This window comes from Magallana gigas, chromosome 4 (genome assembly GCF_963853765.1).
Source record: "Magallana gigas chromosome 4, xbMagGiga1.1, whole genome shotgun sequence".
Classification (NCBI taxonomy): Eukaryota; Metazoa; Mollusca; class Bivalvia; order Ostreida; family Ostreidae; genus Magallana; species Magallana gigas.
This window is the reverse complement of record NC_088856.1, coordinates 54,285,456-54,310,209: the sequence shown is the minus strand read 5'-3', so window position 1 is coordinate 54,310,209 and position 24,754 is coordinate 54,285,456. Positions and strand designations below refer to the sequence as shown.

The 24,754-nt window shown below is 34.0% G+C and overlaps 1 protein-coding gene across 3 annotated transcripts in view; it reads left to right on the top strand.

Annotated features, from left to right (window-relative positions):
- LOC117683192 (E3 ubiquitin-protein ligase TRIM71-like) overlaps positions 1 to 16,197 on the top strand; it is a 182,662-nt gene extending 166,465 nt beyond the window's left edge. The window contains exons 1-3 of one of the 3 annotated variants that reach the window (XM_066083052.1): positions 10,906 to 11,693; positions 13,645 to 13,729; positions 14,148 to 16,197. In XM_066083052.1, the coding sequence (XP_065939124.1) occupies positions 14,170 to 15,828 (1,659 nt within the window). In that variant the 5' untranslated portion in view covers positions 10,906 to 11,693; positions 13,645 to 13,729; positions 14,148 to 14,169 and the 3' untranslated portion in view covers positions 15,829 to 16,197. Of the gene's footprint in view, positions 1 to 10,905; positions 11,694 to 13,644; positions 13,730 to 14,147 lie in introns of those variants that run through there. The other 2 variants (XM_066083051.1, XM_066083053.1) reach the window with 2 other exon arrangements.
- Positions 16,198 to 24,754: the final 8,557 nt, after the last annotated feature.

The following is a 24,754-nucleotide window of genomic DNA, read 5'->3' as shown; positions in this document are numbered from 1 at the left end:
GTGTGAGTATTATTACGTAAGCTCTCCCTCGCCCGCGGCCGAGAAAATCGGTCACCATGGTCGCGGCTGGACTACCTAGCCGTCAGCGGTTATCCAATACACGAGCGTTGCGTCCCTCATATATGAGTTAATTTAGCTTCGAACTGAAGAATTGTTTCAGTTTTGATTACGTACACATAAAGGTTTATTCTTCAATTGGATTAAACGATAGGATGTCAATTAAAAAATCGTTCAGTTAATTAATAAAAGCAATGCCATTCTCAATCTAATGCAATATCAGACATATAGATCAATTGTGGGTTTAAAGTAAAAAAAAAAAGTTTCTATTTGATAGATTTTAGTCATTAAATTGCAAACTTTTCAAATCTTCCTAGGTTCTGAGCTGTGCGTGTGCATGCGTTCAATCGATCTTTACGTTAATCTATCGTTCGCCCGCGGCCGAGGAAATCATCCGCGGCTACACTACCTAGCGGTAAACGGTTATCTAATTAAATACACAAGATTCGCACCCGCACACTTACATGAATATGAACTTGTTTGAGTTTATATAGCCGTAAATACACTGTACACTGTTTTAATTATATGTTATAAAAGTGTGTTCATTTTGTATCTGTTTAAATTAAACATTGGAGAGTAAATTAAAAAGTCGTTCTGAAAATTAATAAAAGCGATATTACTCCAAATCTGAAATACTCTACAGACATATTTGAATGGTTGGTTTAAAAGTCTTAAATGTTTTAAAAACTGTACAAATAATGTTTTCAATAAAAAAAACCAAAAAACACACACAAATATTAAAACCTTTAAATAATGATCATCATTCGCACATGGCCGAGGAGATCCCGCGCAAGTGACATCTTCTACATTTACCTTATCACGCGTGCATGTTTGGTATTTTGAATGAACGCAACTATTTTTTTTATGTTTTCAACTATAATATTGGTTCAAGGTAAACAGATGAATTTATGTTACTTGTACAGTTGATTTAGCATTGATTTATACGACAGCGTACAAGGTAATTTAAAAATCAAATCAAATTATGATCAAAGTTCCATGTTACATGTTTGCAGTAGGTGCTGGCACGATAAAAGAATCTCTCCCACCGCCCCGCTGCCAAGTGCTCTTTTTTTTTTTTTAATTCCAGATCTGTCGAAAATCATTCATTCTTCTTGGATAATTTTTGTTTGCAAAGTTATCTTAGGAGACCGATTAATTATACTTCAAAAAACTTTATAAGTATTTTTCGAACTTCATCACAAATATTGAAAAGGGTCGACACAACAAGGTGCCGTAATAAAAAAGATTTAGAAGATGAGTTCCACTTTATACTCATATGTCTTTTTTACACTGAATTACGAAAGAAATATGTAAAGAGTTTTTATTACAAAAAACCAAGTGTTTTTAAGCTAGCTAAACTTTTAAGTGTTAACAATACAAAGGAACTCAATAATTTAGGAAAATATTTATCTAGCGCTTCCAAAATGAGAGCGCAGCATTGTAATAATACTACAGTTTAAGCTACTTATACATTTATGTTCATTCATATCTTTAGATATGTACATGATTATATTGTCTTAATATGTCCACTCACTTACTGCACATTGCACATTTGTATATAATTTTATATGTATTATAATTTGTATACCGATGAGTTGTAAAGCTCAAGGATAATAAATTGAATTGAATCTTATTTTTAACATTTTCTCCTGAACGTGTTTCTCTTTCCCACCCGTCTTTTTATTCGGTCAGTCTTTGTAAATTTCAACTTTCTTTATTGCGTAAATTCAATCGCCACGTGCTACCGAAAATCTTGTGTCGCTTCAGCGCAAACAGCTCAGAACATATATAGCCCTAGGTTATTTATGGCTGCAAATCATCAATTGTTATGTAATTAATCAACAGTTCGCAGGGTGCTTTCTTCAAAGTGGTCAATTATCAAACAATAAGACTTTCATTTTCACATTAAAGGTGCGAGTTCATAATCTGAGAATGTGGCTATAATAAATTGACCTGTTGGACACGCTAAACCTCTATTATATATAGTTATGAACAGAATTATACATATAATAAAAAGTTTTAAGTCAAAGGTAATTTGTTCTTTGGATTAGATGTTATGAAATACGACTACATTATGCTATGCAGGCGGTCGCCATAGAAATCATCAAAGTATTGCAAGTGTGGACAGATTAGTTCACTTGACTTACAGACTATAATATTGTGACATACATGTATCTGCCTCCAAAAATATATGCGCTTCACTTCAGTGAGATGGACATGTGTTCTTGGGAATTTTCTTTATTTCTAATTATATGAAAATTGATTCTAATTATATGAAAATTGATTTAAAAAAAAAAGTTTTAATGAAGTTGTGTGGTATGAGGTTGTCATGCAACTTAATTTACTTACAAGGTTAGCTACAGCCAGTGGAATACTAATTTTATGTCAACAATGAATACACAATCTATTAAAATACCAGAGAAATAGAGAAGGCAAATATTGCTTGTGACGTACGTAATTTTTTATATATATCTTTATGATAAAACAGAGAAAACAAACAAAAAACCCACAAAAAACAAACAGGTAACTTGCATCAAATTTACTTCATGTACATGTTACCCCAAAATTCCGACCGAATATGCCCCTTTGTCACATTTAATTTGTGTGACTGAAAATAAAAACCGTAACACCTAAATTTTTCGCTTATTTTTATTGAAGTTTACCGGGTTTTTTTTTTCAAAATACATACGTAAACTTTCTCCGAGAGAATTACTTATGATCCGATAATGGAGAAAAAACCGACTTAAAAATAGGTATTTTGCATATTATTGCATCGTCGAGAGAAGTAATATTCATTTCTGTAAATAATGTCATTTAATTTTAAGTTACATAACGGTGTTTCTATATCAGATGTAAAATTTATACGCTCACTTATGCATAAATTCTCCCGATGATCTTTCATAGCTGATTATTATTTTAAATGTTCAAGGCTACTCGTATTATCAAATAATATCAGCCCTGAACAAATTTTCAGAGATGCCATCAATTTTGGCTATTTACCAAATTTTGACAGCACACAACAATTTCAATCTTGCACATAGTCTTCAAAACGGCATCTTCGTTCGCCGCGGTGGGATATCCTAGAACATTTTAGAACGCCGTGACAGCGCATGTGCACGCAGGGCACGCTGTGGACGTGTGGTAAAAACTCCTAGCACGTCATGAGCACTCGGCGGATACCCAGCGAGAGCGCAGTCAATCGCCAAGTAGAACTCTGTGGAAACGTAGTTGGGAGCTCTGTAAGGACGCCTCAGTTGCCATCAGGATGCCGTGACATTTTCAATTGTAAATTTTCCTTGCGATCTACGAATTCCATGAATTTTACAACGCCGTGAACACGCCCTGGGAACGCAACTTGGTGTGACAGGGCTTTAAAGAGTTTTCAAAACAAATACACAAATTGTGTTCAACAAATAGTTTTCCTAAAACATTTTCTTCCTGTCTTTATACAGGCTTTCAATCACAACACGTTTTTATAACAAAAGCAGGAGTGAAATTTTAGTCATTAGTCCATATAATCGTTTGACACCAAATCATATACATTTTCAACTCGCAGCAACAACGGAAGACCTACTCGTGGTTTTGCCACGAGCTCTGCTCTAGTTTTCTTTGTATTTTTCGTATATGAAACGAAGTAAAACTCATATATTATAATTACTTCAATTAATTAACTAAATAATACATTTGAAAGCGGCTTTTTTAAGTAAAACGAATGCGCGTACTCATACTTGAACGTCGTTTTACTCGATGGTTCGTCAGTTCAAAACTGTATGAACTATAATCAATTTTTAAAAAAAGAAATTGAGTAGAAAATACATTGTAGATGTTATTATAAATCTGTGTTTTTAGCGATACTGATTAATTTTGTACACGTCGCGCACGGTGTTGGTGTTAATTTCGGTAACGTCAAAAACGTCAAAAACGTCATTTTCACGCATAACGTAATGATACATTTTATTAAGCACAGCATACGAAAAATTAAAAAAAGAAGAACTTTATATTAATTTTTTTCTGCGTTTAAGAGATTTTGTATTTCAAAACTGCAATTTCAAAATATCTTCTTAATATGTACAACCAAGTCTGAAGTTCACAACGTTAAAATGTTTCAATTTTAGTTCAGTTCAGCGATATCAATTTTCAAAAGCATGTGATTCACTCACAGCTTGTAATATTGTTAAATGAACTTCCTCTAAAATTTGTAATGTGTCATTGTCAAGAATATCACCCGATTCACAAATGATATACAAAACTGATTGGGAAGGTACAATCGCCGGTTTGCGTTTAATTAGTTTGTATTTCAAAGGCGTTTCAGGAGATTTTTCGAAGTAATGGCCTCGGATAACCTGTGTACCTCTTCTGTAAGCAGCTCCCCACCTGTCATTGTCATCTTTTTGTAGAACAACTGATTTTGAACTTTCTTTCATTACATAATAATCATTTACATTATCGTCACAAAGTACCGGAAATATACAGTCTTTTGTAATTAAATTTGATAATATTTGTGATTCCGATGTTTCGTTCTCTGGGTCTGATGTGTCATTATCCGAGCCTTCTTTTGTGAAATAAATTAGTGTTGCATTGCCTAAACTGTTACTGAGATCGCATTACTCAGAATTGCCCTCAATGCAATCTTCGCAATTGTAACAAGATAGGGGACGAATGTAGTTTTCACCAGAAATAACTGACACGAGCTGATGAACAGATCTGATTCCCGTCAAAGGTTTATATAACCTTGCTTTTTCTCTAGGAATTTCTTCTACATATTCAAAAATCCTTCGTCGAATATTTGAAGAGTCCTTGGGAGTTTCAAGTTTTTCTTTTGCAAACAAATAGAGGCCTTTCGCATCTTGTATGATGCAGGTACCCCTAATGACGGCAAGATCAGCCTGATTTTTTAAAAATCCTCCCGCTGCATCTTGTGGGCCCTTTGCGTGGCTGGTTTCAAAAAAATTTCTAATTAACTTTTGATAACAAAATTCTGAAAGAGAATCTGATAAGTCGCCGAAACAATGGCGACTTTTATATTGTGCAGCACAACCATCGCAAAATTCATGCATTGTTTTGACCTCGTACGAAATGGACTTTAGGTAGTCAGAAATAATTTTTTGACAATAATGGGTAAAATGTTGATCATGCTTCTCATCAGGAGATATGACATAAAAGTGTTCCGTAACTATTTCTGGTTTTTCCGTAGTACTTTCCAAACCGTCTAATTCAAGGATAGCATGCCTGTGAAGTATGGTTACATGAATGGAGACTTCCGTTTTTTGAAAATAATTTGATTGTATTTCGTTCCTTTCACTACAACGATAATTTTCGGAAAAGTCGTGAATTGTAACGCAGTGATTTTGAGGTAAATTCTGAACCAAATTTCTCAATTGTTGGACTTGCCATTGAGCCCCCATATTATGCATTGGAAATTTTTCGAGAAGCTTAATCATATATTGAAAAAGTTCGGCAGGCTTTGTAACCTTTTTCACGAGCATCAGTTTCTTGGTTTCGCCTCTTTTTGACTTAATGTTTACATAATCAAAACACTCCCAAGAAACATCAGGGGACGCGTCGTCAGTTCTTAGTTCCTCGGGGTGCAAGTGCACTTTCTGAACACCACAACCCAAGCAAGTTCTGTCTAAACATGATTTGTTATGTAGTCCGTCGGAATGAGAAGGACAAAGAGTTTGATTACTTATTTCATACATATCATGATATATTACAGGGTCTGTAACATAAGTCTTTCTGAATGACATGCATGCTTTAAAAACGTATTTCATTTCAAGATGATAACGGCAGCAACAAGTAACTCGATCCTTTTGACGAGCTGGGCGAATATAGTAGGGTTTACATGCCTCAAAAAGTCTTTGAGAAATACGAATTTCTGGGTTTTTTGAAATAAACTCGGCATATATTTCTGTTTGTGTTTTTTCTAAGATATGAACAACGTGAGATGAATACTGTTTTGGACCTATTCGAACCCTTTTCACGTCATTTTTGTTTTCAGTTGGGTGCGAATTTTCACCCAAACACCAAAAATCATACACACGTTTTCGGGTATCATCAGACAGAGCATCAGATCTTGTTTTCCGCTTTGTATAAGTGAACGATGATGATTCCGAATGTAAGATTTTTGTACGAACTTTGTACCCTTTTGATATTCTACGGATCGGAAGACCAAGTTTTTTTTGCTAGTGAAGACTTTGCTCTTGATTTTTTTAACATTTTCGCCGCTGAAAGAAGCTGTTAGAAAATCCATGGCCTCCCTTGCTTTGTCGCAGCGTTTAAGTTTTAGCTTTGAAACCGATTCTTTTATGTCATACAGAACGGACAATTGAAGAGTAGCTGATTCCTTTTCCTCTGGAGAAGGAATAATTTTGCAATTTTGAAGTAATTTAACAGTTGGAGAGTTAGCATTTTTTAGAAAGGCCGCAATGGTGGCTGCTCTTTTTGTCGGGGATGTCGGTAAATTTCTTTTTTAATTTTCTCACAGCTGGACATTTTTGCATTTTGTTATTAAATGGTGACCTTAGGTTACCGTCCTCTGTATTTTCGCTCCGAATTTGGCTGTTGTGTTTTTTTGGCGCCATCTCTTTTGTGCAAGCGATTTTCGTTTCCGCATTGATTCCTCGTGTTCAATTAATTTTAATCTACTTTCCTTTTCTTTTTTCTTTCTGTTCTGATTATTTTCTATTTTGATACGTTCTCTTTCGCGCTGTTTACGTTTTCTCAGCGTCGCAGCTTTGACGGTCTCTTCTGAAATTCGATGTAAATTCATTGTAAAATTTATCAGTAGTCTACTGTTTTAAAAATTAAAATCGGCAAATTTTAAACTTTATGAATCTATACGTATGTTTTTTATTAGTATTATACTCTGCGGAACAAAAATATCTAATTTGGTTTGTTTTGGCACTTAACCGAAATCATTACTGCCCATTTACTTGCAGTGAACCCGTTTTACCTTTCGGCGGAAAGATATTGGAGTTGGAATCAGTTTTCTGTTTTTCCTTCACTCTCCCCCTCCATTCCCGAGTCTGTTCTACCCTTCTCTCTTTCCTTTTTTCTTTATTCATTTTAATTCTTTGTGCAGCAGTCAAAGACCCTGTTTAATTAATTAAGATACATGTTCATCGTCACATCACGTCATTGCGTCATTTTACATATACTTATGGCAAATAATGTCGTTATTATTTCATTTGTATTAATGAATTAATTCGACTCGCTAAGTTTGGATATTTGGCATCAATTTAATTTTTAAATTGTTATTCCTATTTTTTTAATTATTTTTCTTAGTATATATATTTTGCTACTTTTTTCACAAAATAATGTGTAGGTACATGTATTTATAATGTTCACTATAACTGTTTTTATGAAGAAAAAAAAACGTACACATAACGTTTTGAGCCCTTGCGTCATTTTACGTACCCGTGACATATAATGTTGACATCATTCTATTTGTAAAAATCAATTATCTTGGTTCGTAATGTTTGTATATTTGGCATCAAAATGTTTGGGAGAAATAGCACATTTCTTAACTGCGATTCATTTTTGTGAATTTTTTGCGCCACTTTTTAAAAGAAGTGTCCAAGTTATTTTCTCTTTTCATTGCTAATGCAATTGAATGTATTTTTATGAAAGTGTGACATTCATGTTGACATTTTGATACGTCTCTATTAAAAAAAATTGCGGACACATGTACTTCTTTTTAATGGTTATACAACCTATGAAAATGCACAATCTATAATGATTTTTATTATTATGAAATATAGCCAAGAATTGTTTTTATAAGCATGATACTTGTGATCGCCATGCTGCGCATAACGTTCGACTGTGAAATATCTCTCTTGTGACACGTGTTTTTTTTTTAAAAAAATAGTTGAATAACGGTTTTTGTCAACAAATGCGTTTAAATGAGGAATTAATAGCGAGCGCAGCTCGCCGGCGCGCAGCGCCGGAGCGAAGCGAGCTCTACCGGCAAGGCATGTGTGAATAGAACATTCGGACTAGTTGCACATTCATTCAACGGATTTTTTTGGCGTCAGTAAATCGGACCAGTAATGCATTGTTTTAATCGTCCCAGTAGTTCCCTGTAATCATGGCAAATTTTATCACTTCACACTCTCACGAGAATCAGCAAGACAATAAAACAATAACAATGTATACGACATAATGCTACCTCTAAAGTTCACGTCAGTACACTCTCAATCAAAAATAATCGAGTGACGTCACAAAGGTTTACACATTGATCCGATAGATTTTTTCGGCGTCAGTAAATTTTGACCCACAATTCATAGTACCAATGGTTTCCAACTTCACGTTCTCGCGAGAATCAAAGTACAACTATTGAGAAGTATGTGTGTAATGTGTAATTTTAAGAACATCATGCCTTTTTAAGTAAATAAAACAGTATATTTACATTCAACTGTGTTTTTCCATTAAATTCCGTGATGTTTAAATGCCTCTAAATGCAACAAGTAGTCAAAGGTCAAATTGACGAGTTTTATTATGACGTCACAAACGTTGAACGCTGTAAACTGCAACGTCACAAGCGAAAATTAAAGTTCACGCTTGTGGCTGTTACTGTGGCTCTTCCATTAATATTAACTTACCCTTAGGATAAGATAGGAATTTTAAGGTATGAATCACATTTGCAGACAAGGCAAGAAGTTAAAAAAAATGTAAATATAAGCATTAAATCATGATTTTTTGAAGTATACGCGTACTTTTATTTCTCGGAGGAGTTTTAAAGAGTCAGGCGACACTTAACCAACGTCAGCTTTGACGTCACAATAAGCACTGATAAGGGGAAATTACTCTAATTGAAGTTATAGTAAATCTGCTGAAATGACCAAAATCTTCTCAATATTTTGCAAAGGCTAAGCTAAAGAACAGCTGAAGAATAAGGACATTTCTTCAGATACAGGAAACAGTTGTAATTAAATAGCACACATTTGGATGAATGCTCACATTTGTTTTATTCACCAAAATTACGGTAATTCCTGGAACGTACACGTAGCATCGCCTTTTTTTAAAAGGGGGTGGGTGCATGGTGGTAGATGGCAGCCTCATCCAAAAAATCTTTGCAAGCAAAAAGAAAAAAAAAATCATGAAAATTCTAATCCTTCAGCTCTTTAGCAGTTCAATGGTTTCTTTATTTTCACTACCATTTATTACATGCGGGGAGGGGGGGGGGGCACCATATTCTTTTAATTAATATGATTAGCAAATATTTTTAAGCGTAAATTAAAAAAAAATAAATACATTAATTTTTTTTATAAGTGGAGGGGGCAACTCCATGATAAGTCGATTTTCTATGTGTAAATTGAAAAAAAAAATTAACATGGGGGGGGGGGGTTATGATAAGTCAATTTTTGAATGTAAGTTTTAAAAAAAATGTCTACTGCAAAAAAGGGGATGAACTGACGAACGTTACAATCACTTTAAAAGAGGAGATGGAGTGCAATGAACATTTATGTTTCTTTATTATTCAACAACATTGTATCTGAGATTGAACTATGTTCTATTTATAAATAAATAAATAAATAAATAACAAATCTTATAAACTATGAATAATGTAAATTTTACTGAAAAAATAGGTATGTTTTATTTTATTTTGCAATCAAATTTATTCATTATTAATTTTATTTGTTAATTTTATTTTCATTGATTTATCATAATTCATTGTTTGATCACATGCTGCGCTCGCCCCAACGGTCGCACCGTAAAACATATTAGAAGATATATGTATACAGTTTTACTGCCAACAATGCATATACATATTATTTTAAAAAAAGCTTCAATAGATCATTGCAAGATCCTGGATCACAATTTATATTTTGTAATTTACCTGAGCCTGGCGAGGCCATTTTCAAGTTGTGTTACCCATCTACATCTTCATTCTGAGAATTCTTTGACCCGGCGTTGATTTCTGGCATTGATTACGTCAAAAACGTTATGACGTATATCTGTTACATCATCACAGTAATTAGTCCGCCAAAAATGTTCCCCCCAAAATGAACATTCACTGAGATATTGTAGTTTATTTGAGATATGTATCTTAAAAGTGTTACCTATCTACATGCCATTTTTAGTAAAATTTTAAGTTTTTAACACCGATTTATCAAATATAAATAAAAATCCTACATGTTATTACATTTTTTATTGAAGTCCACACGCATTCGTACAGATTGGTATATAAAATTACATATTTCCCTATTTCCTGTTTTAAAAATATAGTCTAATACTGTGCGCGCACTCTGAAAGGACGACGTCTCGTATTTTTTCTTTGATTTTCCACATGTTTACTCAGTGTAGTAGTAAACACCAGATGCTGAAGGGGAGTACAATGTACTTTATTTCGATAAAAAATCGATAGTTTTTTTTTCATATAAGAACAAAATTATGGGACGCCGTACGAAATTCTCTAAATAAGCAATTTTAAAAGCATCTATTTGAGATAATTACAGTATTTCTATTAAAAATGGGAAAAATTGCCTTTAAACACATGTAGGCATTAAACGTTTTAAAAAAAAATCATATGTCCCAGAGAAAGGGGGGGGGTCCAACCCCCGGACCCCCCCCCCCCCCCCCCCTCTGGATCCGCCAATGGGCATTCATAACTAACGTTTATATGTTACAACATTTACTGGGATCAAATATATTTGCAAGACTTAGATTGACAAAAAAATGTCGCAAAATAAACTAAATTCATGGTTTGTCTATTTGAAAAAATCCATAATTTGATAGTACATTACGGATTCTTAAAGATATAATTGCAGGTAATCGGATAAAACCTATCTATGCTTCAACTATTTACTTGATTTATTACTTGTATTTAATCAGGGGCGAAACGTCTCAGAGCACGCGTATAACGAGGGCGAAACCACCCAGTTCCTCTTATATAGAGACAGAGGACCAGTCAACAGACAGACAGAACAGACGACAGTTAGACGCGATGGAGTCGGAGAAAAACTAGGTCTGGAAGAAGAGATATAGAGACCTACACATCAGGGAGTTCAATTTTATATACCAACTCATAAGATTGGAGTCACAAAAGTGTTCTTCCGATCACACACATATTATAACATCAATATTCATATGTCAAACGTTATGTTGAAATTCATAAGCCAGACTTCATTTCTGTCGGCTAGTACATGTTTATCATGATACTCATTAACTTTTTACAATTTAATTAAGATGAATAAGATTATCTTAACTGTCCTTTAACAATTAACTACATGTAGCACAAAGTATCATGCACGGATCCGGGGGGGGGGGGGGGGGGGAGGGTTTCGAGGGGTAAATTTTGACAAGCGCTTAACGCCTGTTTCATACAGGAGGTGTTCTATTGTGTATAGAAAATACACCTCCCGTCTAAAACAGGCGCCTGTGTATATTTTCGGTAATTTCACTGTGTATAAATAAGAAATGAAAAAAAAACGAAAAGAGGGGATGTTTCGGACCCCCACCCCCACCCCGATCAGCGCATGATGTATTGAATCTCGTTTTGGGGTTACCCGGAAGTTTTCTTTAAACCAATCACGTGATTTTTACAGGCTGCCAGGGAGAACCATCAACAAGGAAGTGTAAACAAATGGTAAACATTAAAGATATGTCGCCATTTTGAGTTAAAGGCCTTTATAAAGGTGCGTATATCGTTAAATGGGTTAATTATTGTCAGCTGTTATTTTCTGATTGTTGAAAATTTAAATCTAATGCTTATAATCTTTAATTTGTTTCCATTGAGTATAAATGTTCTATATCAATGAATATTGCTGAAATGTATCAGCTTACTTTAATAGTAAATTAATGAAGAAAATATGAACAGATTTTTGTTTGAATAACAAAAATGGACAAAAACAGCAACCTGTAGCATTTTTTAGGTCACCTGAGTCACTTAGGTGACCAATTGCAAATGGTCTTCATTCGTCGTCATATGGTGTGCGTCGTCCGTCGTGCCTGCATGACACTGTCTGCATTAAATTAACAATAAATTAACAAAATGCATGGTTACTCATGAACTCCTCTGCCTAAATTGTGTAGCTCGTGGCCCCTGGGTCAGAGGTTCAACCCGTAGGTGGGGGGGGGGGGGGCGGCAATATGGCCAGATAGAGTTAATGCATATTGTGTTTTAAATTCTTCTTCTCTACTCTCACACATCTGTATGAAAAACTGACTTAGTAATTATGTTAACAGGATGTTCTCTACTAAAATTATAAATTTCATGTCCCCTGGAGTATGGGTTTTGACTGTAGGGCCTAAGTGGATGTTTATTGTAAATGCATATAATGTTTAAAAAATATTTTCTCTACTCCCACTCACCTGTAAGGAAAACTGAGTAAAGAATTTTTTAGACCAGGAAGCCCACTATGAAAATCATAAATTTCATGTCCCCTGAGGTAGGGGTTCTGACTCTAGAGCAGGGCCAAAATAGTCATAAAGTGTTCAAGCATTTAAATGTTTAAGAAGTCTTCTTTACTTCTGCTGATACTGAATAAAAGCTGACTGCATTATTATAAAGAAGGAAAAAAGCCATCTATCATTTTTTTTTTAATTTCATGTCTCCAAGTGAAGGGATTTGCATCTAGGGCGGGGCCAAAACATTCATCTAGTGTATAGGGTAGAGGTTCTTAATGCAGGGTGTGGCCAAAATGGTCAATTAGTGTTAATATTTATAATGTTTAAAAAAACATCTGCTGACACAAAATAAAAACTGACTGCATATTTAGGAAAAAAACTTTAAGCTGTCATCTTTAATGATATATAATGTCACCTACATATACATGTAAGGCAAGGGTTACGGCTGAGGTGGGGTTATAAATGTGTCTTATTATTTTATGCTGCTCAGGAAATTCTATGAAAGAGATAAGCAAATTCACATATTTAAAAAAGAGAAAGAATGAAGCTGTCTATCAAAGTTAAGACATTGTAAAACCATTTGGAAAGAGTTCAGTTTATCTATGAAAACATATGCACATAAAACATATCTTGAAAGTTAACAAAAATGGGGAAATTATTTTATATCAGAATCTTGCATCTTTTCAATATCAGGTCATGCACTCTATTATGATTTTAACTTTTTGCAAAAGTTATAGGTTTCATGGTCCTTTTTGAAAAATTTCAGGTAGGGAGGTGGTCTGTACAATATTATAAATTTCCTACTCCAGAATTAAACTTCACTAAATACATATATATGAGACTTTGACAAGTTTGTATGTGGTACTCATGGAGGTTACCGTCAAGGCCTATTGGCCTCTTGTTTATTAAAATAAAATCTGAACTGTAAAGGAATGGAATATTTATTAGTAACTACTAATGAAAACTGTATTTAAAAATGTATACAAAAATATATCTTTTTTTAAATATGCTACTATTTAGAATTAATATAATGAAATATTGTAACAAAATTTACAACAATTAAAGTATAAAAAAAAACGCAAACAAATATATGTGTACAATATATTTTAATAGTAAAGATTGTTTGAATTTATTTGATGCAGTAGTAAGTTTTAAAAGCAATTATCTATTATGAGACTTTTATGAAGACAAAATTAATGCACTTTTTAGGACTCATATTCATATATTTACATTTTCCAGTGTCTTTGCCTGTGATAAAACTACGTATCGATTTTGTACTATATAACCCATAATACAAATGACGCCAAATAGAGGCGCCAGCAGGGTTTGCTTATTCATATTCAAATATATAATCGTATGATGGCTTAAAATTATATAAATATAAGTAATAAGGAATCATTCTTTGAATATTATGAGATAATTTCGGTCGGTCTATCATAAAGCCCTTCGGGCTTTATTGGATTTGATCACGCCCCGACCGAAATTATCACCTTATAATACTCAAAGAATGATTCCTTATTCCTTATATAAATTTGTCTTTCAATAATGAAGTTAAGTTTCAAAAGAGATTCAGTGCTTCAAATTTCTAAATTTTGAATAAAATGATAATGCAATTGTCCTTAAACAATGGTGTTGTTATTTGAAGCAAGATGATAGAAAATATCTGTTAAGAACTCATCTCACTTATTACATGTAATTTTTATTGTTTATATAATTAAACCAATTTTTGTTTTATTTTTCAGAACACGAATATAGAGTCTGACCATGGACCCTGAGTACAGCCTTCAGGATGTGTTACGGTGTCATCTCTGTGAGACCCCGGGCCCCCCTATGTACTGTGTCATTTGTAACAAATATCTGTGTAAAGCCTGTGAGGGGGACCATTTATCTGATCAATCCAAAGAACACAAAGTGGTACCATTTAAAAAGAGGGGATATACTCCAAAGTGTCAAAAACATTCCACAAAACTATGTGAACATTACTGTGAGCAATGTGATATTCCTATTTGTGCAACATGTCTTTCCTCTGAAGAACACCGTGGCCATCAATTTATTGAAATAATTAAAACCATGGACAAGAAGAAAGAAATAATTCAAAAAGATTTACAACAACTAGAGAAATCCATTTATCTTAAATACAAACAGATTGCATCCATTAACCAAGTCCAGAAATCTGCTCTGAATGAAAACTCCCAGAAATTAACAACAGAAATCGACAAACATGGAGAAGACTTGCATAGAGAAATAAACACCATTATCAGAAACATGAAATCCAACGTGGAGGAAACGGACACCAAACACCTGGCTGTCTTAGACAAACAGGAAGATGAAATTAAACACACCATTTCTGAAATCACACAGACCATTACTGAACTAAAGACGTTAATGGACTCCAATGATGTCAGCCGTGTCTCTGCCTACACATCCAGGAATGATGAATTCAGAAGATTGCCTCCTAAACTCACAGTGTCCTTACCAAGTTTTACCCCTCAGAAGATCAACAAAGAACAGCTTTATCAACAGTTTGGTTCTCTGTCAGCGTCATCTATCAAAACAGAAGAACATGGCTACACCATGGAATCTCCCGGTGCTGAGTCCTCTCCCCCGGACAGACCGCTCATTGATGTACCACGGATCATCACACAGATAGACACCGAGTGTAGAGGATTATGCAGTGTGTCCTGTCTGAGTGATGAGGAGATGTGGACGTGTGGTGGTGACAACATCATGAGACTGTACAACCTCCGTGGGGAACTAGTGAAGTCAGTCCAAACCAAGTCAGGGATCGTTCCACAGGACATTGCAGTGACAAGGAGTGGGGATCTAGTTTATACTGATTACTTTGATAGAACTGTGAACATAGTGAAGAATACACAGATACAGACAGTGATCAGACTACGGGGGTGGAGACCTCGCGTCGTCTGTAGTACCTCCTCTGGTGACCTCCTGGTTGTCATGGAGAGTGATGATAAACAAACAAAAGTTGTGTGTTACTCTGGCTCCACAGAGAAACAAAGTATTCAGTACGACGACAAAGGACAACCTCTCTATTCATATGGTGGATTATATAGAGCTAAATACATCAGTGAGAACAGGAACCTAGATATCTGTGTGTCAGACACCAGTGCAGTAGTGGTGGTCAATCAGGCCGGGAAACTCCGGTTTACCTACACTGGTCCTCCCTCTACTACCAAGGGATCATTCTATCCATACGGCATCACAACAGACAGCCAGGGTCGGATCCTGACAGCAGACATCTACAACCACCGTATCCACATCCTGGATCAGGACGGACAGTTCCTCCGCTACATTGACAACTGTCATTTACAGACTCCACGGGGTTTATGTGTGGACACCAGAGACAACCTCTTTGTGGCTGAGAACTTACACACAGGTAAAGTGAAGAAAATACAATATGTCTAGAACATTACACAGCAGTGTAACATTGTTTATATGTATTACATGGTGACAAACTGACTGTATATATTATACTTGTTTGTGTATAACAGTTAATTATCTGTATTATATAATTAGTTTATGTTAATAAATAAACACCTTCATATATTCTTTACATACCAACAATACTATTGTTTAGTTTCTATATGGAAATCGTAACAAACTCATTGTTTTTGTGCAGTGATTTTAATGGTAAAAAAATGACAGCATAAATATTTTACTTTCCAAACAAACTATTATATATACATGTGTATATATATATATATATATATATATATGCTTGTCATTAAAAGTTGAAAAGAATACAATCAAACATTCTGTTTAATGAACACTAAGAATGAGAACAAGTGAATGTGAAAAAAAACCATTTAATTTATGTCATTCTGTTGGATGAGTATATCATTGTGTATAATAAATGATTTGTGTACAATTATGTGATCTTGTTTTAATTATTTTTATTACCTAATCAAAGGGATTTTGTTGTTTTATTACAAATTAAATATTGCGTTAAATATAAAAAAATAAATTGGATTTTCAGATTTAATTGGATGGAGCAAAATGTCTGAATGTTAGTATTATCAGTTGGAAATTTTAAACTCTGTAACATTTAATTCTAAGACTATTTTGAAGCAATGCTGATTGTTGCATCTGAGATGACCAGGTCCCATCGAAGAAGTGAGCAATCTTCTCAGGTTATGGATCGATGATTTATTTTAGCCATACCCTGTAAGCAGGTTGCCCATTGTTATAGCATGACCCCTGTATATTTCCAGTTCAAAAGGTTGATGGGTCAATAGGTTAATATGTCAGTAGTAAGTGTTCTGTCAAACTATTGTATTTTAAGACTTTAGTCATCGATGTTGGTAAACATTATGACGATTAAACATGCTGACAAGTGGATGAGGTCAAAGGTCACAAGAAGTAAGACGAAGGGTGAATAAAATAGCACAATTACTCTTCATTTCAGTGTAAAATGCATGCGCGGATCCAGAATTTTTTTTCCAGAGGAGGTCCGAGTCATATTTTCGGCAAATTTACTATATAAGTAAGAAAATTGAGTTTTTCAGGGGGTACCGACTCTCCCTCTCTATATCCGCGTATGAAAAAATACAGAAATGTTAAAATTCAATGTTTAATGCGAATAAAACCAGAGTCAATGTTTCAAAATTTACGAACTTATTTATTTTTTCTACAAAGGTTCAAATGTGCTACAAATAACATTTCTGATGTATACAGGGTAACTGCAACAGGGATTTGAATGACTTGCGTTATTTTTTCAATCAAAATGAGCCTATACCAACGTATGGGCGGAGATTATAGAATAGTTGGCAATGAGGTTCTAAATAAGATTTTGGCGCAAACAGCAGTCAAGTGTCAATTGTTTGAAGTACTAAGTTAAAAGACTACAAAAGTCGATGTTTCGCTAGATAACAGAATTCTGATAGAAATGTTAGATATGTTATGGTATCAGGCACATAACATCGCTTTTCAATTTGAAGGGGACCAAGACTTGGAAAAAAAACACAGAAAACTCCGCTAATTTTAATCCGTAGGGTTCGGGGGGGGGGGGGGGGGGGGTTGAGGGCTTTATTACAGGATGTAACTACGACCTTCTTGAACTGTTATAAAGCTTTTCAATATAATTTCTATATTTTCTTACAGTGATAGAAAAGTAGAGACACAAGTTTATTTTTTGAATTATATAAGTAACTCTAAGTAATATCTCAGTAGGCAAAATAAGTTTACCCCCTCCCGTAGTTACGTGTCTGATTTTATTTTTCCAGTTTCGTATCTGCGTTCATCGTCCTTTTTCTTAGTGTTTCTGTGCTACATTTGTCTTATGCTAATGAATTCAAGATATTGTTATAAAAAACATTTTGGCTAAAATGTTTGATCGGACATAAATAAGTAATATTTGATACAATATTCGCTATTAACCGTTCCAAGGGGGGGGGGGGGGGTGCGGACTTATTTTGCATTTTAAAATCGTGTCCATTGTTAATATATTTTCACAGTAAACACGAACAAATATATTATCTTATTCTTTAGTATATTATTTTTGTTTCAACAAAACAAAAAACCAAAGTGCTCTGATTAATCAATTTGATAAAACTTTTATTAAAATGTGATAGGAGTTATCTCTCTTTGATCAGTCATGCAAATTAAATTTACGTTTAATCAAATGATATAAACTCGCATACATACTTAAATGTAATCTATAATAAAAGGGTGAAAAATTCAACAAGAGCTTCAATAAATGAAAAGTACAAAACTTAATATGATAAATGCAAACCATGCCAACATCTTTCCTCGTTTGATAATTTTAGACAAATACCAGACATTTGCTGGGTAAATTGACTCGAAATACCCCACGTGTTAGACCCTGGGAATCCTTTCCAAACTGCCACCCTTCCTCCAAGTACGGAAAAAAATCATTTAAAAATTAACGTAGTTTATTTCCGAAAGCTGCCTTTTTTGATCTGAATTCGATATTCGACAAATCCAGCATTCAAAAAAATATTCAACAATTTTAATAGTTTGCAAGGATATTGAGATGACACGTGCGCCCTATATATGCCAGGATATACTTTCCTTAATTAATTGCATCCACAAAATATACGAGAGTCAATTCAAAAATAAATGTAGACAATGTTGCTGTCTGTTTTATATTTTCCACGACAGGCATGCTCAACACATTAGTTTATGCAAAAAAACATTTATTATATTGTTATCCCAAGCAGAATAATTTGTCGCAACGATGCTTGATCAAGTCTAAAACATGACGTCAAGACACACACAGTTTGCCATAATACAGCTATGTACCTAATCTATATACATCACCCTAGGTATATTGCATTGGCTGATCTAGAGGACAGGGGAGGGGGGGTTCCGGGGTTTGAACCCCCCTTTCTCTGGGACAAATGATTTTTTTTTCAAAAATGTTTATGCTTACCTAAAGATGGGTTTTCCTACCTTAAATATTTAATTACTACCACTATCTCAAATAAGATCGTTCAATGCAATTGCAAATTAAACGCACTTAATTGATTTTCGAGAAAAAAAAGGGGCGAGGTTTTTAGAAACTTTTCACCAGTTACTGCAATTATAAAGAGGGGCGCACATGGTGGGTTTCTCCTCTTACTCAAGCAGCCATTCCCGGCGTTTTCTGCACTGAAAAGAATTGTTTTAGCCTCCAAGACTTATGTTATGCCTCCCTTACAAACAAAGAAAAACGCCGTGGCCAGTTTCACCAAGGCAAGAGCAAAGACCACCAGAAGTGTCAAGCAATTGAGTAGACGTAGAGGAAGGACCCTAGCTGCCGTCCGTCACACCTCAGTGTAGTCCACGACTGGTACATGTACATGTACCTTGTTCTTGGAATGAGCGTCCACATTTTTGGCGGAAGCTGATGCAACCCAAGGGGCAATGGCCAAGGATCCGGAGTTGCAAATTAATAAGGATAGTTCAGCGCGTCGAGGAAATGGCTTTGGAATACTTAAATCTACACCACCATTAGAATGCTTCCACACAAGAAGATTTTTAAAGATTTTTCTCTCAAAATCTAATGTAAAAAAAAAAAACAACGCCCCCACTTTCTCTCTCTCTCAAAAGTGGGGTGGGATGGGGGGGGGGGGGGTGAGCAACCCCATGATAATTCAATTTTTACTATGTAAATTTAAGAAAATTATTTGGTGCGAGAAAAAGTGTGTGGGGGGGGGGGGCCAGGCCCCCCTGCCCCCCCCCCCCCCCCCCCCCGATGCTACGTGCCTGTTTGAGGCCCCAATGCGGTGTCGGGGTCGAATATTCTACAATATTAAGGAGAAGATTTTGATCAGTTTCCCTATATTTGGGGACGTCGGTCTGGGTCAATGGTTCTAAAGATTTAATATTTTCACAATATATATACATGTATATGTTTTTGTGTAACTATTAGCATTTCTGAAGCAGTGGTTCTTGAGTAGTTTTATTAAAACATACACTCTATAATCACTGTTTCGTGGTTATCTCCCTTTTAAAAAGAATAAGGCCCTTTCATTTAATAATCTAGAATCCCCTTTTTCTAATGATGCTTTATATCAAATGTGAGTAAATTAAACCCAGTGGGTCTAAAAAAGAATTTAGAAATGTCAAAAGTTTACAAAGAGGCGGGCGGAAGGACGGATATATACAAACGGGCGGACGACGGACAAGAGATGATCAGAAAAGCTCACATGAACCTTTGGCTGAGGTGAGCTAAAAATCTAAAGAACGTTAACTAAGTCCACGATTTTTGGCTAATTTAAAGTTTAAAAAGAACCCTCTATTTAACTCGCCTACAGACATATTCATGTACATGCCGTCTGCAAAACTCGGGAGAAACGTGCAGAAACTCATATATTAGTTCTGAAATATATAAGACAACTGTCAATTATAGAAAAATATTTTCTATTCATCTGAAATACTATATAGTATCTTAAATTTATGTTCCATCATTTTTCATTTGTTGTATTGTTATTTCTATATATTTACATTCTACTGTGTTTTTTCATTAAATTCCGTGATGTTTAAATGCCTCTAAATGCAACAAGTAGTCAAAGGTCAAACTGGCGAGTTTTATTATGACGTCACAAACGTTGAACGCTGTAAACTGCAACGTCACAAGCGAAAATCAAAGTTCACGCTTATGGCTGTTACTGTGGCTCTTCCATTAATATTAACTTACCCTTAGGATAAGATAGGAATTTTAAGGTATGAATCACATTTGCAGACAAGGCAAGAAGTTAAAAAAATGTAAATATAAGCATTAAATCATGTTTATTTGAAGTATACACTCTCATAACTGCAGCGGTGTGTGCATACAAATTGAGTAACGCGCGTTAGCGCGTTACTCAATTTGTATGCACACACCGCTGCAGTTATGAGAGTGTATACTTCAAAAAATCATGATTCAATGCTATATTGAATTGTATAATCATTCGATTTCGTCTTTTTGTTTGTATTGCAAACATAGTATCTTTAAACAAGTACAACTTCCGAAACGAATCCCTTCGACTAGTGCAAAAATGTGCACAACTGTACTAATGTAGTTTCTATAAAAGCGTCATTGATGACGTCACTTTTGACGTTTATAGTCAAATACCTCTGTTTACACACTATTGAACTTGACGATGTACAATAGAAATGAATGACCAATATATTTGACGTAAAATCGTCTAAGTAAGAAGAATTACATGTCCAAGTGGGTGTATAAACTGACACAACACCATGTCAAATTTTCTTTAAATTCTAGCAAAATAGATAATAAGAAAAAAGTTATGCTCAAATATTCTGAATTTTAAAGGGCTTTTGTGAATTTCATTTACAAATAATTTAATTCTGATTGTAACGCCTCATTTGATTGGCTCAACAAATTCATATATGTCGTATAACATAACTTGCCTACGTCACAATGCGACGTGCGTGCGAAACGTAGTAATCCGCTTGACGTTACGTTTAAATTTTGTACAAATTAACATCTTTTTACTAAATAATGGGCCCTATTTTCCGATTTTAGTGATAGAAAATTAAATTATAAGGAATAAATTTAATTTCTACCTATGTTATACGAGTATAACATAACTTGGAACAGTTTACGCTTTTTTATAAACATCTTTGCGGTTTATATAAAGCGTAAACTGCCCCAAGTTATGTTATATCGTATAACATATGTAGAAATTAAATTCATTCCTTAAATAAATCTGTGGGGTTTTTTTTAAATAATAAAACTGGTTGTAAGGCGTCATAGTAAGACTACCGTCAAAAACGTATCAATCCATCTGACGTAACATTTGAACTTTGTACAATTTGACGTCATTTTAAAAGCGAATGACTGTTTTTATCTATAATTAATAGCAAAAAATTAAATTATAAGCAATGATTTCAATATTTATAAGTTTTATACAATAACAAATATGGTTTGGAACAGTTTACACTTCTTCATAAACCGTAAACTGTCCAAAACCTTTTTATATCGTATTTAAGTAATATCGCATAGCCCCCTAACTCCGTCACCATAAGCAGAAAACGTCCCGCGTTTCTCTGTAAATTATTTTTTGTGGTTTTTATCATTTGCAATCACTAAATATAATCTAAAACAATATAATTTATAAAATTATTAACAAAAATATTTTTATTTTTATTCAAATAAGCCCTCTGAATACGACGTTTATCACGCGTGCTTATTATATCTTATGAACCTAACTCCGTCACCCACATGCTCTATGATATGGCAGGGAATGAAGACACATTAACAATTAAGTTAAAACTCCATTTGTATCTAGTCTAAGTTATAATAAGTAAAAATGGTGCATACAATTTAATTGTATTTAATTTCACCGAAATGAAATGATCGCCAGAATAAAATATGGGTCCATGTAACAACAATCACAATGGCCTTTTCATAATGTATGGATGTTGTTCGGTTTATGTCCTTACTTATTTCAAATATTTTATATCATTAATTAATATATTACTTATTATATTATTTATTTATTACATTTTTAGAAATGTATCATATTCTAAATAGCGATATACCGGATATATCTATACCCTGTATAAGGCAAAAGTTACGGCATGAGCGATTTGACGTAATCATCAAGAATAGTGCATAAAGGCTATTGCGGATTGAAAAAAATGTGTATTACCTTAAAGGTCATATGAAACGATATCCTGACCATATTGAGTTATATACGGGAATGAGTTCATAAGTGCCTATTTAATAAGACTGACATTGTTTTTTGGATATTTTATGCAAAATGTGAGCGCCACAGTCGATCAAAATTACTTAATCGGGAAAAGGAACATTGACTTACGCGGCTTACCTCCCTTGCTTATGACGTCAGTAAGACCCAATCGCCTTATAAAGCTTTGTTGTGAATACAAATATCCATGTCATTTTGCAGCATTTTAGAAGAAAAAAAAATACTATTTTATATAAAAACTTGTATAATTATACAATAATCAACCACGTCAGTATTTTTTCTCTCAAGAAATGAAATCGTGTGCGTTTTTATTTACATGTAATAGCGTGTTCATAATGATATTCAGTTTCGAGACTGCAGGGAGAATAAATGATTTTCTTCATAGATCCACATGCAAGTATAATATAATTTTAATATAAGCATATTTATATGTTTTATTTTGATCTATATAATGAAATTGACAAATTCAAAAATAAGTCTGATCGTCTTTTCCCATTCGCACGTTCATGCAATTCATTAAGATTTTTTTTCTAAACAACTTGTAGGCCTCATTGTGCCTCATTCGCTTCACGATTATATTGTTTGTTTCACTTTCAAATTCACAAATATGTTACCATTTAATTATTTTTAGTCTAAGAGAAATTTCTTCAAATGCTTTGTTTTTGAAACGTGTACTTGAATGTGCGGTGTTTTGATTTTACAACGTGTATGTGCGGTGTTTACTCACAGATCCCTTTTATCTCACTTTCTTCTGCAATGTTTTCTTTCGGGTTTTTTTTTTATCATTATTGATGCTTGTTCTTAATAAAATCTGTTGATTATCTTCACATTCGTTCACAACTATTTTTATCAAACAACCGATTTATTTTACCGATACATTTCTAAATCCGTAAATGCCATATTTCCGCGATCTAATTTAATAAAACGTTAATACACGTGTACACAAAGTATTTTCTAAAGATATTGCTACATGTATATATCAATAAGTCAGAAATTTATGTTATTTCGAAATAAATTTAAGAATAATTTTGCGGCATTTTATAGCAGCTCTTAAATACAAACTATGTACACAATGCCTCAAACATTTTCATTGGCCTGCCTTATATACTTTTTTATGTGACAAAATAAATCAAATCAATTTAAATGCTTTAATTCCCTTTAAATGTAGCTCAATCATTATACGTACCGAAAAAGAAAATGATGTTTCTATTTCAAAAGGATAAGGATAATTCATTAATCAGCTGTAAATGTTGGAGCATTTCGTTCGTTAAATTTCCAATCCGGTACGGGATCTTCATCATGATTTTACTTTTGTGAGAAGCTGATATTAGATTTATTCATTAACGACCAATTAAAACTAAGTCATCTGTAGGCTACTACGAAATCAAATGATCTCATTTGAAAAGAAAGACACGTTCATATATGCAAAAACTACTAAAATTTAATCGATAAACTACTGTAAAATAACACTAGTTTTAATGCATTGTTTACATCGGTGGGTCTTTGTGACGTCATAAATCCACAAAATCAAGAACGATAAGCATGCAAGAATTTTTCCAGGTGCTCAGTTTTCACGGTTATTTCTCAGTAATGCAAAGACAAAAAAATCTTACATCATGTATTTTAACATTTGTTTATACCAAGCTTTATATTCATGAAAGAAAATCATAGTGTTAAAAATCGTTTCATATGACCTTTAATCAAAAATGTATTACATGTGATATGTTTCATCTTGACATCTCTAAAAATGGCTGACCACCGTAAATGATCGAATGGGCCCGCATGTCAGAAATATCGATATTTTAGTGCACCCGTGAAAAAGTTTTAGCTGATTTCACACAATTATTGGTGCATAAAATGAACAAGGTTTAATTCTGTTATTTTTTGACACATTCTTAAATTTATCCGTTGCAAATTGTTGACATTTGATTAAAGATTTTTGACATGTAAAAAATGACGTCATAATCGTACTTGATTTCAAACGGCGAGGAGTTTCCCGAAAGTGACGGAGTTAGGGTAGTGACGGAGTTAGGGGGCTATGCGATACATATTTATTTGATTCATTTTTTAATAAATTTAATTCTGGTTGTAACGTGCTTTCTGATTGGCTAACAAATTATTTTATATCGTATAAAGAATGTTGCCTACGTCATAGTAAGACTAACGTCAAAAAC